The sequence below is a fragment of the Centroberyx affinis genome, unplaced genomic scaffold (genome assembly GCF_046629955.1).
Source record: "Centroberyx affinis isolate AG114_WGS23_722 - 3 ecotype Tasmania unplaced genomic scaffold, CSIRO-AGI_Caff_v1 ptg001991l_1, whole genome shotgun sequence".
NCBI lineage: Eukaryota > Metazoa > Chordata > Actinopteri > Beryciformes > Berycidae > Centroberyx > Centroberyx affinis.
Window position 1 is genome coordinate 63,026 of NW_027280335.1, and position 17,248 is coordinate 80,273.

Genomic DNA, 17,248 nt, shown 5'->3' on the forward strand with positions numbered 1-17,248 from the left:
AATGATCAGTTCCCAAACAAAAACAGTAAAGAAAAGAACCATTTATATTGAATTCTGTTGATACATGTATAGAAACACTCTACACACACAGTCTGTTCTCAGCCGCTGTTGCCCAAGAGCTGAGGACGTCCAATATGGCCGCCAGAGGGTGTGTTACATCACCTGAAAGCCCCCTATTGAGCGCACTGTGGTTGTTTTGATTTTCCATTGGAATGCTGAGTGTCTGTGGTCCTGTGAGGAAGAGGAGTGTGCAGACGTAACCCTGCCAACGCCCTTTGAAAGTACACCGGTCCCAAGTACATTTGAGTGCTTTGCCAGCATGTTTTTAACATACTCATGCCGATCCGGACTATGCATAAATCATACTGGAAAAAAAAAAAAGCATACCATAATATTCCCATGTGGGTACAGCATGGCTCACTTATGCATTGGAAAGAGACAGAGACTGTGTATCTTCTGCTCTCGACATTTTAATACATCTTGAATGAAATGGGACTGAGGTGTGGCCTGGAATTCAAAGGCTGCGTTCACAGCTCTTTGAAAAAATATTAAAATATGTATCACCAGTATCTAAAGCATTATCAGTATACAATGAAAATTATATGGATTTTTCTTTTATATGGAATTTGTGCCGTAACATTTTCCTGAAAAAAAAAATCAAAGTTTCATGACATGTTTTATTCATGAGTGAAAATGAAAATGTTTGAATGACGATGCTAAGATGGTTGCCTTGGTTTGGGAATCGGGTGGTATTGTAAAATAGATTTTTGAAGTTTAAAACCGAAACCCTGCTGAGCAATTGGCATGAAAGTCTTAATCCTCATGGTATCAATTATGGCTGAACAAGTGGCTCAGTTCTCCCCCTTGTTTCTTCCTCTCCTGGTGCGAAAGAGACGGCGCTTCCATCTATGAGAGTCTTGTAAGGATTTCATCAAAAAAAAACTTTAATCTCTAAAGATGCAGTTCTTCAGAGATGCTCGGGTACAGTAAAGCTTGAGAGTGAAATGTTGAATAATGTAATGTTATCTGAGTTGTGTTATGAGTTTTCTCAAGCGGAAAGGTGGGTTGAGTACCACCGTGCGATGCAGTAACACTGCAACAGATACAAGCACGGAGATCTCCTGATACAGCCTTGATAGAACCTGTATCAAAGAGTATTAGATATGTATCACAATGCATTCAAGACTCTTATACAGCCCAGATCTATGCTTTTATATGGACATCACAGTGGTAATCGTTGTACAAGTCCATCTTCATGCATTTATACCCTACAGTAGTACTGCAGAATGTTATATAACTAGAGTAAATTAGGATATTGTAACACAAAAATCTTGCCTCTCTCTACTGACAAGTGACCTGACTGTTCCTTAGGCTTTCCAACAACTGAAAAGAGAGCGAAATTTTCCTCAAACAGTTCTTCCTAGGTGATGGAGCAAAAGTGCAGCGGTGTAGTTCAGCAAGAGTACAGCAAAAAGTGGAACTTCCACAATGTCTACATCTGTATATCTGCAAAAATCTCCTCATGCTCTCTGACACAAGCTATATAAAAAGGGTTTATAAAGATGTATCCTTTAGAAAAACAGCAAAAAACTCCACAATCCCAACCGTGATACTCAAAATTGTACAACTGTTTTTTTGTTTTTTTTTTGTTACCGAAATACATTAGGAGCATTGCAAATTTTATTCTGAAGCCATAAATCAAAAACACAACGATGTTCTATTCTCTGTATTCATACACTTTGTCTGGTTTCCCTTGCAGCTTCACTCAAACTCAGATAAAGGGGATGGATCCGTCAGGTACATCCTGAGCGGGGAAGGAGCCGGGACTATATTCATCATCGACGAAGTGACGGGAGATATTCACGCCACTAAGAGCCTGGATCGGGAAAGGAAAACACACTACGTCCTACATGCACAAGCCCTGGACCGCCACACGGAAGAGGCCCTGGAACCAAAGTCGGAATTCATCATCAAAGTACAAGACATCAATGACAATGCCCCCAAATTTCCAGACGGGCCCTTTGTAGCTTTGGTGCCTGAGATGTCTGAAGTAGGTGAGTAGAGCGCTCCTCAATAAATTGGACCTTCCAGTGATCGCTCTCTACTTTCGTCAGCAGTAAGGCTTTGTTTGAATGGGTTTGGACTTTGAATATTTTTTTTTAACTTAATTGGAGAAACAGTCTGAGCTTGTCTATTTGTCACTGTTTCATTTTAGGGCTGAACGATATTGACAAAAAATCGAATTGTGATTATTTGCAATATTGCAATTGCGATTCATATCTTATCTATCTCTATCTTATCTATCTTGTCATACATTTTTTAGAACTTTAAAATTGTTTAAAGGCAAGTGATTTTGTGAAAAAAAGTGTGCAGGATATACTGAGTTTGAATCTAATGAAAGGTTCTCAGCAATATTTTATTTGATTCATGGATCAGAAATTACCTGGAGCTCTAACACTCCTTGTTCAGAAATCCATTTTGGACGCCCCTCTCTCTTAAGCAGCCTTAATTGCAGCCTCTGTGATTTGGAAATTGCAGAAGTTCATATTGTGATTTCGTTTTCCAGCTCTATTTCATTTCAGCCACTCTTCAGATATTCTCAGAATCTATTTTGATCCATGCCTCCAGGAAAGAGTAAAATACAGTATATGGCGAGACCACTGGCTTCATATCCCATGTGTGTAGAATCGTGACCAAGTCTTCCACCAAGGTGGTTTAACAGAAGGTGAAATGTCCCAGTATTGTGAAGAATGAGGATCAAATATGCTTTAACCCTATGCAACATTCCAGTTTGTCCCCTTCTATGATAATGCTTTCAAGAATGTTTGATGTTCTGCGAGCGAGTGGAGTCCTCTTTCTCCTCTTTGTTTTCTGGCTCTGTGATGGTTCCCCGGGTGGGCAGGTCTTTATAAAGCGCTCAATAGTGCCTCCCCAGCATCCCTGCCGTCGAGACTGTGGAGTCCTCCACATCATGGAGAAAAAAGCCTCTATCCACCTCCTCTGAGACAGTTGCTCCTAGTATGCCCAGCATCATGTGGCAAGCAGCTTTTTTTTTTTTTTTTTTTTTATTTCTTTATTCCACCGTTCTGTTTTTAGCTCGGGTGAACAAAAGCTACCCTTTCCTCAGTCCAATGGATTCTGCCTCACAGCGCAATGGCTCAAAAGTATTGTGCTGAAACATTTCACAGAGGTCCTTGAAAACATTATGTAGGTTGTCCAAATGTTGCCCAAACTGCTATCAGAGTGGTTTTGCTTCAAATACAGCGTACGATAGGTGATTCTCAGTGCTGACACTTTTTTGAGAGTGTCAGCACCATGTGTCCTTTTATAGCTGTCAGTCTAAAATAAGCCTTTCAGTCGCTGAAAAGTAGTAGAGATACTTATTAAAAAATACCTCAAAGAGGAATTGAACGGCTTCATCAGTTTCTCGCAGCGAGGAGATGGGGATGTAGAGAAGCGATTAAACATGCAAACCCCAACAGACCTGTAGGTGCCCTCTTTATAAACAGTCAATATCTCCCTTGATGCCTTCATGCATATTCATGAACAGACACGCCTGACACACAACTTTGCCAGTCACTATATTTGTTTCTTAGTCTGATGTGTCAAGTACACATGTCTTAATCTCCTTTTTAGTGTACTGTATGTTCTGGCGCTCTTGTATTCAGCTGTATTTATGAATTTTAAGTAGATGAAAGCACTATTGCTACTGTAGGACGAAAGTATGTTTAATAAATATTATATGTTTTTGATTATACCGTTAATCAGGTGCTGTTAGCTCTAATTGGTGTGTGAGTGGATAATGGGGTAATGAAAATATCCTCGCAACACCAATCTATTGTATTGGCGTCCATTGTTTCGTTCTAACAAGACTCATTTTAAAGTTTCAATGTCCGCTGCAAACTTCATCATCGGTTGCACAAATCAAGTAGCACAAATCAATCACCATTGATGACCCAAGGGAGGAAATCAAGGACTGTGAAGGGGAAAATAATTACCCTTTTTTTTTTCCCGCCCCCCTCTTTTGCTCATGTCCATTAAAGTCATTCCTCTTCGGCTTGGCGTCTACGGCGTCAAATCGGCTGTAACAATCAACTGTCCTCACACTCCACAGCACTAATCCCCCAGCATTTGTCAATACTGGCGCTCCCAAGCGCAGGAAGGGGATGTCTGGGAGTGTGGCAGCTAATTGGTCGTGATGTTCTTTTTTTTCCTGTGTAAATTGATTAGCTGGGCACGTGCCAGGTACTCCAACATCACTGTTTCATCCCTCCCGTTCAACGGTAGAATTAAATTTTTTGAGTGCTAGATGAAAGGGGTATCAATTTCGTACTCCTCTAACTCTCCCGGTTGAAATGTTGTAAATGGACATGCCGGAGATGCTCTTTTTTTTTTTTTTGCATTCCTGTCAACCATTTCACTTCTGGGAAGATTGCTGTTTAATAGATGTTTTAAAAGCAGAAGCAGAGCTGCAGGCTTGTTTAGTTCGATGAATAGTTATGATTAAGTGAATATTATTGAGAGTAATGCTAGAAAATTGTGCAAAATTGCACACATGGGTAAGTCTTTTTCAACCCTTTTAAAAAACAAAAACACATTCAGGGTTCCACACAGAGGACTTGAGCACACATTTTGATTTATTTTTCCCCTATTTGCCCCTCTCAAATGCAATTCCCAATAGGTACTGCCATCCATCATAAAACACAGATCAATGCTACCATAGAGGACCTACCAAGGTAAAGGTAATTTTGTGTAAAATGGAGTGGATTTACACTCCTCCATCCATGTTTTTATAAAAGAAATATACATTTTGCAGTTTTTGCTTTATGTGGGAATCTCAATTCATATTTGAGTTCACTCATGAGCCTCAACAGTATTTCCAAAGGTCTAACCCCTTATTGTAAAAGTCTGATGGTGCACTTATGCTTAAAACCACACTAGGCTACATATTTACATCTTTTAGCCCATTAAGATGACATCTTTCAACCCATTAAGGCTGGTTTTCAGACTCATTTGTGGTCACACAACATCTTGCTAACTAATTGCTGTTATCAGCAGTGCACAGATCTTGGGAATCGGGGGTTTTCATTTCCCAACCAAATGGACATTTAGAAGCTCTGAAATGGGACAAGGGCGTTGACTCTGACAAAACTAGTGCCTTTTTCATTGCGCAAGGTTACTTCTCACTGAGGAAGAATGAAGAGAGCCGGTGGCTGTAATCCTATTTCAGAAGACCAACCTTGAGCTTTTAAAAGTGCATTATGTTTTGTGGCCACAGCAATAAGTCAACTTAGGACAGTAGAGATAGATGGATTGAAACCAATAGGAGGTGATGAAAGCGGACACGGACAAGCTGGGGGTAAGAATAAGATGAGATATGTGACTGGGTTTCTAATAGGAAAATATGATGTGCTGTATATAGGCTGAGCCAAGTGAAAAATATCAGTGTTTTTGCAAGAATTTCAGTCCCACTTTAAAGCCTTTTGAAGTAGCCAGTTATCCATGCTGGGTATTTTTTAAAAGCTTCAAGCCAGTGATTCCTAGGGGTCCTTGGGGGGGTCCCAGCAAAATGGGGGTATTTTAATTTCGCTATCATTTCAATCACTAGACGTTAGCGCTAAGCGAGAGGTTTCACGCTCCCTACTGTTATCTCCCTACTTGCAGTATAGACCGACAACAAAAATCTAGTTAAATGGAGGTCCATGGGTCGAAACCTTTATCAAAACGAGATCTCTGGTCTAAAGTGTCTCTTCTTTCTAGGGAGTTCTTTACATGAAAAAGTTTGGAAACACCTGGTTGAGGCAAAGCAATCTTGACACCCCATTTCCAACAGAGATTTACTACATTTGTGAAACTGATTTTTCAGGTTAAGGTTCAGAAAATACATGCTGCATACTTATATTGCTGAGTGGTCACCCTTTGATGAGTAGAGTCAGGCAGTTTAATATGGTGCTCCTCATGTTAAAATAGTTTTAAAAAAGTAATTTAACACTTTAGTTGAAGTGCGTTGTGAGCAATCACACTTTAAGCACATTAAAGTGCGTTATGAGTGCATAATGAATGCATTGTTACTGCATCAGAATATGTTATAATATGAATCTGTTATGACGGTGTGAAAAAGCCTTTAAGAGTTTGAATGATATATTTCAAATGTTTTTGTTTTTCTGAAATTGATACGTAGCATTTTGTAATAAAACTCTTTCCCATTCTGCAAAAAACTATTAACCTTAAAAAAAAGTAATAGCTGAGCTTTACTAAAGCTGATAACAAAGAACAATTCAAAGTTCATTAATTATGTAGAAACTGATAAGTTTTCATAGACAGGTAATTTGGAATCGGCCCAGCTTTCTTTCTCAAAGCAATCCCAAAACTGATTAAGTCCAAATAATTCTCAGTGCAATTTTAGCTGTAAGGTTGACAGAGATTCGGAGTACTCAGGCATAGTGTGGAATACATGGTTCATTATCGCTGGCATTTCAGTCTGGTCCTCGAGGTTTAAAAGAAAAAATAAATCATATCTAGTGAGACAGAGTGGAATGAGTTCCACTTGTTTAATTTTGTTAAATTCCCAAAGGGCAGCAACAGAGCAAGTGTCCAGAAGAACTGCAGGCCCTAGTAATAAAGAATACATATAGCTCACAAGTCCCATAACACAATCATATCATATTCATCACATATACCAATGCATTATATAAGCTTGTAGTGCAATTATTATGCACTCGTTATGCAATTATAATTGGCTGATGAAGGCTTGTAATGCCTTATGAGCAACACTTCAAGTGTTAAATTGAACCACAGAGGTTTTCAGAATGAATTTTTAAATAACAGTGTAAACAACAAACCATCACACCAGTAAGTTTTCAGAAACTTCAACTTAATTTATGTCATCCATTGTAATGAAAGAAGCATGAAAACAAATTGTGGTGATGGCATTCCCATTCAAGTGGTAGCTGAAAACTGTCAAAATCATTTCTTTCTTAAAATAGCTGACAGACAATGGCAGCAATAGACACAGATACATGGAAGGTCTTCAGCTCTTGGGCAACAGTGGATGTGAACATCTGATTCTGTTGATGATCAACAGAATTGAATAAACATGGTTAATTTCTGTGCTGTTTTTGACTGGGAACTGCATTTCGTCACTGATGGGCTACATCTGTGTTTACATAATGCCAGCTTGTTAGCTAACTATAGTATCTGGTCAGCTAACTATCACTGTCTTGTTATTAACATGTCTGATTTGCGCACTGGCTAACTAATGTGTCTAGCAGAAACCTGTGTTAGTAGTGGCTAGTAGTCACATGTTAACATTAACTTTGGTTGCTCTGCTAAATTAGTCAGCTGTTTTTTGGCTACTAAGGCCAAAAAACAGCAGTTTGTTTACGTTAACTAAGTCTGAAGCTACAACATTTTAGTACAACTTGTGCTTAGGAGTAGAGGCTAAAGACAAGACAGTTTTCTGTCTCACAATACTATTGGGATAAATTACTATTAAAGGTAATTAGTTACTTTACTTCATTACAATGTGTTAAGTCACCAGTTACCACAAAAAAGTAATCTGAGTACTCTAACTCATTATTCCCAGCACTGCAAACTAAATTTTGGAACAAATCCACCTTATCAGACTATTCACTTTTATTCATAAAATTACTGAATTGAACTACACTCCCACTATAACACTCTTTTTAGGTATCTATTTTTTTCTAGGTTGTGATACTGTATATTAAGCCGTCATTTGCACACAGCCAATTCTCCACTTGACCTCCATGATGGCACCAGACATGGCTACTAGATTTGTGACTCAGCTGCAAAGCCTCTACACAGTGGAAAAGCTCATCAAAATTGCATTAACCTTTTAAAAAAGCTCTAAAAAGACAGTAATTATCGTGAAATAATTTTGCTGTTTTTTTTTTCATTTTTAGGGACATCTGTGTTCCAAGTCACAGCAACCGACGCTGATGATCCCACCTATGGAAACAGTGCCAGAATAGTCTACAGTATTCTACAAGGACAGCCATATTTCTCTGTCGACCCCAAAACAGGTGTGGTATAAATGTGCAGGGCTGGGGAAAGTGAATGACGCAGTGGTGATTGTCACCATAAATTGGAATAATAACTTTGCTATATAACATTCGTTTTGATAACCTAAAGTGGTGCGAATATGATGTTGTGAAATCTGTACACAGCGTACTTTTAGCAACGAACATCCTGCTCTGTTATTATAGCACGTCTGAGATCATAAAAGCTAATGCTGCCACCGTTGAGTAATGGACTACCCATGCTGCTGCTATATTGTTTAGCACGCCATCTACTATTTCTGGGCCATAACTAACTCCTCAGGGGTCAAAGGAGACATTTGCAGAGATGCTTTCAGAAAGCCATTGTTTCTTACTTTCTGAAAGGGGAAAACACAATAGGCAGCGCTCAGTGGTTTCAAAATCCATCTTTTGTTTGAGAGGCTCCTACCAGAATCTATTAAATGTTAATAGACCTTCCAAAGTGCAAGATATATAACTTTTATATGATGTGAAAAAAATGTTTGTGCATGCGTGTGTGTGTGTGTGTGTGTGTGTGTGTGCGTGCTTTTGTGTGAGTGTGAGAGACACAAAAAGATGAGATGAACAAATAGTAAAAGTGAGTGCTTTTGTGCTTTGTTTGTGTGTGTGTGTGTGTGTGTGTGTGTGTGTGTGTGTGTGTGTGAAGTTTCGTATGCTTGTCGCTGTTATTGCTGCTGGTTAACATGAACAGCAATCCACTGGTATGAATTGATTCATTGCTGTCTGGAACAACTATTGGCCCCTTTGAGACTACACAACCCATGTAAAACATGAATTCTTTGCTGAATGAGCAACACAAATGAATTGCTGAATATTCTGACTTTATCTCAAGGGAAAACACAGTTCGGATTGATGGAACAATTTCACGGCAGCGTTAGTGAGGCAGAAGCAATACCAATTTTTGTCTGAAAAATGAACTTTCTCACGCAACCCCAGACATTTTGTATCATCAACTCTATATGTTACTGTAGTTGAAACCTATGCTAAATTAGATTTTGAGCTTAAAAAACATTGCATTGTTATTCCACGGCGATTATTTTTTTCCCCTCTCTCTCCATATGCGGTACGCTTTCGGACACATCAGATGGGTTGTTTTGCTTGAGCTGACTCGGCATCTTGTCTGCATTGTAATTCAGCGTGGGGCGTGCAGAGGAGCGGGGACGTGATCGAAGGCCCAGCCAGCTGCACTCCCCGCACAGCAGTATTCCACCCACGCATATTAATGTATACAAGTCTGCTGTTGTTTTCGCCACCGGCAAACCGCCCTACTCCCTCAAATTAGGACAAGGAACTCTAGCGGTCATTGGAAAACGCGCACATCGGATCAGCTGCATATGTATGCGATCTTTAATATTCTATGTGAAGTCTTAAAGTGGTTTTTGCTGGCACGCCGCCACGTCTGAGCACCACACTGGGCAGGAAATGCCTCTGCATCTGTCTCTCAGCGTACTAGCTCGCTAAGACATCCTCCTATCTGCATGCATCTCGCTGCGCCACGCCGAAAACTGCAGAGACACCGACGCAGGGAGTTCATATAATATTAGGCGGATTAAAAGAGTTGCACCCACCCGCCCCCTTCCCTTCTGACCTTGTTACTGGTGGCCTGATATAGCAGTGGCAGATTTTACAAGACCTGTGAGGTGGAAGAAGAGATCGTTTAAGGACAGAGGGTAATGACAGCATTTGGCCTGCACATATGGTGCTGAAGGAATCCCCAAAGGACTGTCCCAGACTTGACCCAAATCCTCCGCAAGTAACAAAGTGAAAGAGTCGCCGGAAATGCACCGCAAAGAACTGAAGAGTTTACCTGATCATTTTTCCTTTAAAGTCTAATTAGTGCCTCTCACCTACTGCATTACTACCACACCCATAATCATAGTAAAGATTCAACATGAGTCGGGCTTGATACCAGGCCTTCAATCACTAATCACACTCTTCCTTAAATGTTTTTCCTGTCTGGAGGAGCTGACGCCGTCGTGAACCGGAAATTCCATTTGACAGCGTGCGTTTCAGAGCGAGATAACGAAGAAAGACTTGTTAATAGCTCAATGAAGTACGGCGCAGAGTTCATATCTCTTAACTAACTTTAATTAACTCAGAGAACAACATTAAGACAGCTGCTTGTCTCCGTAGGAAATAAGATGCAATCATGGATGTAAAATTGTAATTGGTGCATCTGTGATGGCGTCGTACTGAATGTGACGAAAGGAGAGAGAGGGATTAAATATGTAGATTTGCTTCCCTGGAGAAATAAATGAGCATGACCTGTTCTTTGGAGAGATAGAAGTTGAACTGATATACTTCTCCCGTTAGTCAATATTGTTGATATCAGATTAGTCAGCAGTTCCTGCAATATGATCAGCATAATGATGGAAGGCCTGAGGGGATGTAGTGGAAAAAAACACTGGGGAGAAAAAAAAAACAAAAAACCGGAGTGGGTTTTGTTAATAACTTTTGAGTTCCCCCCAAAAATGTTTTGCATAGCCAAGCAAAAGTCATTTCTCCAAACTTGTACATAGAATTATCTAAATTGTCTGCAAGTATACATGTGTAACAATGTTTTATACATGTGTATTTGACTTTTAGACTAGCTAAACTGTAGGATTATTGGGCCGATTTACACCAGATATACTCATCTCAACAATTTGAGAGGAAATCCTGATATAAATATCAGACATGTTTGATATTTATGACCCGACATGCAGGGATCACAGATGAGTTTACAGTGAGGTCTGGCTGTCCACCTCCACAGTTGATTTCATTGGTATTACATTGGATTTTGCGAGTTCATAATAATGGATAATCTCAGTCATATTGCTAAGTGTTTGATAGCCTGTACTTGCCTGGTCATGTAGTGTGAGCATAGTTTTGACCGAGAGACCAGAAAACTGTGAAATTCATCATTATGTGTGTGAAGCAGTTCAATTTGAAAACTGGTTAGGATATTAAAAGTCTTCCACTGTGTCCCCAGCACTATATAAAGGACAGTGACATGTTATTTAAGGATGTATCCCGACTCTTCTTGTTAGTCTGTTTGCATGGGCAGTGTGAGACTGTGAGCACTGCCTTGCTCGCATATCTCCAGTTGATAGCAGCAGCTATAACAATAACTATTGTGAGGGAACGCAAACGCCCCTCCATTTTTTATTTTATTTTTTTTATCGCCTCACTGCGTCCCTGCAGGGCTTCTATAGATCAGCTGCAAAGAAGAAAAAGAAAACACAAAGTAAGAATTATCATTCTTGAAAGCATCACAGTATCAATCAGGCATAAGCTAATTTATTTGAGATTGAAGACATGAACATAACTCTAATCCAGTGATAGACAACCATGTGCCATGGAGGGCCAAGAGTGTGCAGGTTTCATTAATTCAGCTTTCATTAATTCAATATAATCTCTTACATTCTCTTCATCATTACTAGTTACACTACCAGTCAAAAGGTTGGACACACCTGATTGAATGTACTATGTTTTTCATTATCTTAAAGCCATTTTGATCTAAAAGGCTTATGCTTAAATGCTTGAAATTAGTTTCTTAGACAAATATAAATATTGAAGTTGATGCCTATGTATGAATTTATTTCAAAGCCTTTGCCTTTCCATCAAGGCAAAGGGCGGCTACTTTAAATAATCTAAAATATAAGATAGTTTTGATTTGTTGAACACTGTTTTGGCCGGTGCATAATTCCATTTGTGCTATTTCATAGTTTTGATGTCTTAACTATTATTCGAAAATGTGAAAAATAGTAAAAATAAACAAATATGCATGTGTCCAAACATTTGACTCGTAGTGTATATGGAATACTTGAATTGAGTAGCATAAAAATGTTGGGAAAACATCTGCCTGCCACTGCTCAGAGTTGTATTTTATGTGGGTTATTCTGCATTAGCTCGCCTCTCCAAGGTTAACATCAAGCAGGCTTGAGTGATGTCTTTACTATTATTCTAAAAGGTGGAAAATAGTCAAAAATATAGAAAAATGTAGTGTCTCCAAACTTTTGACTGGTAGTGTATATGGAGTTCACAAGCGTCTCCAGCTTTTATTAGTCATCAACAATAAAAATATAATTGATAATCTGCTGATAGCAATATCTTGCAAGTCATATAGATTTTGCAGGGCGTGCCGTAACTGAAATACAACAGGTTTGCTCCCGATAACAACCATCATGTCTCCATCAGCCGCCATGACTGCTGGCAAGGTGTCCTTTAGAGAGACACTGAACCCCTACCTGCTGCTTATCTTGTGATTCGTCTGGGGATTTTGGTCAAATATAAGAGCAGATGCACAAGGACGACACTGCATTAGACGGACACGCTGAATCCCCCACCTGCTCACTGAATGTAAATCGCACAGAGCTTGAAGAGCGTCAGCTAAAACCGCCCGAAATGTTATCTGAAATTGATGCACGGGCGGCGTAGCGGTCAGGTTTTTTTGCGGCGGCGGCTTCGCTCTGTCACTTGTCTGCTAATGTGAAAGACCGCTCGCGCGATATTAGGAAATATAACCGGTCCGATGATGTGGCAAGCTAAAATGACACTCTAACCGTTTAACGAACAGTGGGTGGAATGGATTTACTTGATTACATGGTTTGCAAATCTCAAAAGTGCAAGCCAGCACTTTTTATAAGAGCTTTCTACATCTTAGCAGAAGTAGATCTCAGCGGATGACGGCATTTATCCTTTTTATAGTCGGGTCGTAACTCCTGTCTTTCCCATCGCTAGTGTGTATCTGTCACTTACCCGCAGAGATATCAAGGATGTTCCTCTGGAGTCTCATAGTCGGATGACCCCACCACCACCCCCTCTGCCCCCCCCCCCACCCCTCCACCCCACATCTGTACTCAAACACATACACACACACGGACCCGCCGCACCGCCGCCCCCTTAGTCCCTTTTGCATTTTAAATAGGCTAATTTCTCTGCTGATCTGGGATTTGGGTGTGTTCGACTTTATTGAAGGAGCTGACACAGATCAAGACGTTTCGCGGTTCACAGATTAAGTCCTGCCTCCGCTTGGATCAATGGAAAAGCTGTCACTTTGTCAATCAGACGCCTTCTTAACCGTGCCACCGTGTAATCTTAAAGCAGTCCAACCTGGTTAATGACTGAATGACTCAGAGTCCGATAGATGAGCCGTTTAGAAGATTAGACGATTAATCAATTAGTAAATCGTCAGAAAATGAAATTGATTGTAATTTTGATAATCAACTAATTGTTTTAGTCATCAAGTGAAAATACCACATAACATTTGCTGCTTTCCTCCGTTTCGTATCATTATAAAATTAATACTTTGGGTTTTTTTGACTGCTGTTCAGTGTAAGGAAGCAATTTGAAGATTCACTTTTGGGTTCTGGGAACTTGTGGCCTTTGACATTATTTTTGACATTTAATAGACTAAATAATGAATCGATTAATCAAAAAAATCAATAATCGTTGCAGCCCTGCCGTTTAACCAAACTGGACTGATTTGCACAATATCATGAAGATGTCTCTGTTCTGAGCCACAGTACAAATCATGAAAACTGAGCGATGTGGGAGCTTATGACATTTTTGACATTTTATAGACAAAATGATTAAATGACTTAATTGAAAGAATAATTGATAGATGGATAATTGATAATGGATATAATCATTAGTTACAGCCCTATTATTATTATTATTATTATTATTATTATTATTATTATCAGTATTATTATTGTTAGTAGTAGTATTGTCGCTATCGATTTCTATACAAAAAAATCTGTACAAGTGCGATACACAAGGATAACACAGTATTGGATGGACCAAAAACCAAGGTTGCTGAAGCCGGAGATTGAAGAGCGCTTTAGTAATCTCCTATAATCCTTTTTGTTCACCCAGGAGATTGTCCTCCTTTAGAAGTTTCCAGCCAGACAAAGAGGTGGATAGTGTGATGGTATCAGCTCTAATAGACTGGGGGGGTTGAGGAAAAGGCTAACCACCTCACTGTGTCAAATGGACCCGAGTTCAAGGAAGTCGTCTCTTTCTCAATTATTTTCTAAATTAACCGACGAGTTCCATAGAGATCGGGCGCAGACTACCTGAGGTGTTACGGCTCAGAGACGGTCGGGAGACGGAGACGAGGGCTGCGATCCCGGTGTCAGAGTATTAAGATACCTTTCAGGTACTTGAACTTTCCAGGAGAAACACCTATGAACCTTTTCGGTATTACTAAGGAATTTCATTTTGGATTGAATGCTGTCAGTCAGTCAGTATACGATTGCAATTTAGCTGCACTGCATCAGTTGTAATGTGTTTTTGCTGACCTCAAATCCCACACTGCAGATAATATCCACCTTAACAAGTCATTTAGTCTGTTATTGAGTCCTAAAATCATAAGTTTCTTAAAATAAGTGAAAAAATCTGTCAATGGCATTAGATAATTTCACATTTCTAATCAACTTGTTTTAAGAATTTTGTAGAATCAAGCGTCATTTTCTTGATAGTAGTGAAGTGATCTGCCCTATTCTGACTTGTTTCAACATACTGGCACTTAATTTCTAGAAAATTCCTGAAACAAGTGAAACTGCATTAAAAGCAAGTGGAGTTATCTCACCTCACTGGCAGAATTTCACTGGCTGAAAGTTTAAGAAAAATAAGATTTGAAGGCGGATATGAGACTCAAAACCAGGGTGGCTTCTCATCTGTTTGTTTTTCCGATAAATGAATGACAGAAGATCATCTGAGGGGGGCGGGTAATTTATTTGTGGATACAAACAGATGGAGGACAGTGAAATCCCCAAGGCCAAAAGACATTTCATACTTTTTAGTGTGTGCTTATTGTTCCTATACCTGCTGCAGTGAATGATTGCTCAGGAGCGATGCGCCTTTCATGAGTAAAGGAGCAATAAGAGACTCAAAAGGTCAGATCGTCCGTCTTGGTGTTGTTTTAATGGAAAGTGTGGCCGCCTGCCAAGGTCTCCATTTCTCAAGGACCCCAGGTTAAGTAATGCTAAGACTCCAGTTAATATCCAAGAAGTTCCAATCAAGTTTGCGGGGTTCACATCATTACAGGGAAGTGGCTGCAAGCGCAACGACTTTGTGTTGAAAGCATGTAAAGCAGCGCACCATGCTGAGGCCTGGCATTTGAAGGGAACGTTAAGGTAAAAATACATTGCACCTGTGCTGAGTCACTATATGTTACAGACACAGTTAATATTCATGGGGAAACTGAAATGTCTTGTTGAAGTTTTGGTGTTTTGGAGTTTGGAGACTTTATCTTTGCTTTCCGGTCTTCCAATTCAGTCAGATCGGATTGTCCAAAACTGCAATGCAGTAAATTTTATGAGGATAATATGAGAATAATCTTTATTGTCATTCAGTGTCATGGTTTTAGGTCAGGATTGTGATGTGATTGAAGCAAACTAATGCATGATGAAAGGGAATGAGCCTTTGAGATGGTTTCGGACAGCAGGATGGAAGAGTGAACAGTTTCAAACCCCCATAGTTGGCAAGCGTCTGTCCTGCTGCAGTGTCCTTGAGCAACACACTGCATCCTTACCAGTTAATGTCCCTACACTCTTCAAAAGATCTCAAATCGGTGTGTTGTCTTTGGGACAGCGCACATTTGTGTTACTTTTCAACAAAACATATGTTAATGACAACACTGCTGTTATTGCTGTTATTGGCATATCATGTGTTGACCCAAAGAAGACACAGATGTGATAAAATGACACATCCTTTTTAAGAGTGTACTGCAATCAATAAATTGTTGCACACGCAGCACATAAGTGGACAAATATGCTCAACTGACAATTAGCACATAGCTTGCTTGCTGAATATGACTTGGCTCACCCTATGCTGTCATACACCTCTGTTTTGAGTTTGTTTTTTGGCTTTTTTCCTCCACCTGAACATCTAAAATTGAATAAAATGCTGAAGGAGAGAGGGTTGGCTACTCCTCCTTATTACTACTATTGTTTGTACTTAACAGCACTCCTGAGTACAGTTCGACCGATGTGGGTTTTTCCATTTTTCCATTTCCATGCCAAAAAATCACAAGTATTCAGTGTTCCAGCCAGACTTTTATTCTTGACAGGGTGGAAAAGCCTCTGAAACAGAATTTAGACCATCATGACACACTAAAACTCTCCTTTGAGACCCAGACTAATGAAATTATTTAAGGGTTAGCAGCTCTTTAAGGCAGGCCGACCCACCACACCTAGTCAGTGGCAGGGGAAACTCTGGGATACATTATTACCTTTAAATCAAGAATTCATTTCCCTCCCACCCCCCCAAAAAAAATATTGAACAATTAAATGAATAAATGAAATGTGCAAAGACAATAAAATTTCATTGCGGGTTTTACAGACTGTTTTTACGGAGCTTTGGTCAGGGAGGCAGCTCCATCATTTGAATGTTTACCCTGAGATGGCGGGTCATATTGAAGTTGGTGTGGGGATTCATAACCTGGCAGCTATAGCAAATTTATTTTCTTTGATATCCCTTGGAATAAAGCCCCTGCAACACACCAGTGTCTGTCTGGTTAGCTGCCCCACTTAACGCTTGTTCCTTCACGAGTGGAACTAATAGACGCAGAACAACACACACAGTCTGCAGACACTTCCAGAGGCGTCGGTGCATCAGACAGACAGGCAGACAGACAGACAGACAGACAGCGCCACCGCATCTCATTTCAAAACGATTTACAAAGACCGACTCAATGCCACACTACTGCATCTCACAACATGCTACAAACAGCGTCTCTGTGCAGCCTGTGAAGACCAGGAATATAAGCGCGGATACTATGGAATTTGGCATTTCAAGACACTTTCTTTAACAGTCTACTGATACGTTTTTTTTTTGTTTTTTTTGTTTTTTTTCATGGAAAAGGCCTGGAAATATCAGCCACTAGAGAAATATGAACAGGAGGCATGAATAAGTTTATTCACACTGGTGAAAATGAAATCCGCCGCTCATTCATTCATTGAAACTTCACAAATCTTCTCCACTCTGCATTTTGAAAGGTTATGATTTCCTTGACCATCTGACATAAGGACAATTGGTGAATGTCGCATGCGACAAAAGCACGAACCCTTTGTACAAAAAGACCTTTCAGTCCATATACTGTAGCTCTTCTTTTGTATACTCTTCCCGGGATAATTGCAGATATTACCTTGCATAACATACTCTTTGAATGTCTTTCCGGTGTTGATGCAGACTCATAGCTCTCT

At 39.8% G+C, this 17,248-nt stretch overlaps 1 protein-coding gene across 1 annotated transcript in view; it reads left to right on the plus strand.

Annotated features, from left to right (window-relative positions):
- LOC139653865 (cadherin-18) overlaps window positions 1-17,248 on the plus strand; it is a 68,760-nt gene that overhangs the window by 10,808 nt on the left and 40,704 nt on the right. The window contains exons 2-3 of the mRNA XM_071530866.1: window positions 1,760-2,054; window positions 7,923-8,042. Coding sequence (XP_071386967.1) covers window positions 1,760-2,054; window positions 7,923-8,042 — 415 coding nt within the window. The remainder of the gene's footprint in view (window positions 1-1,759; window positions 2,055-7,922; window positions 8,043-17,248) is intronic.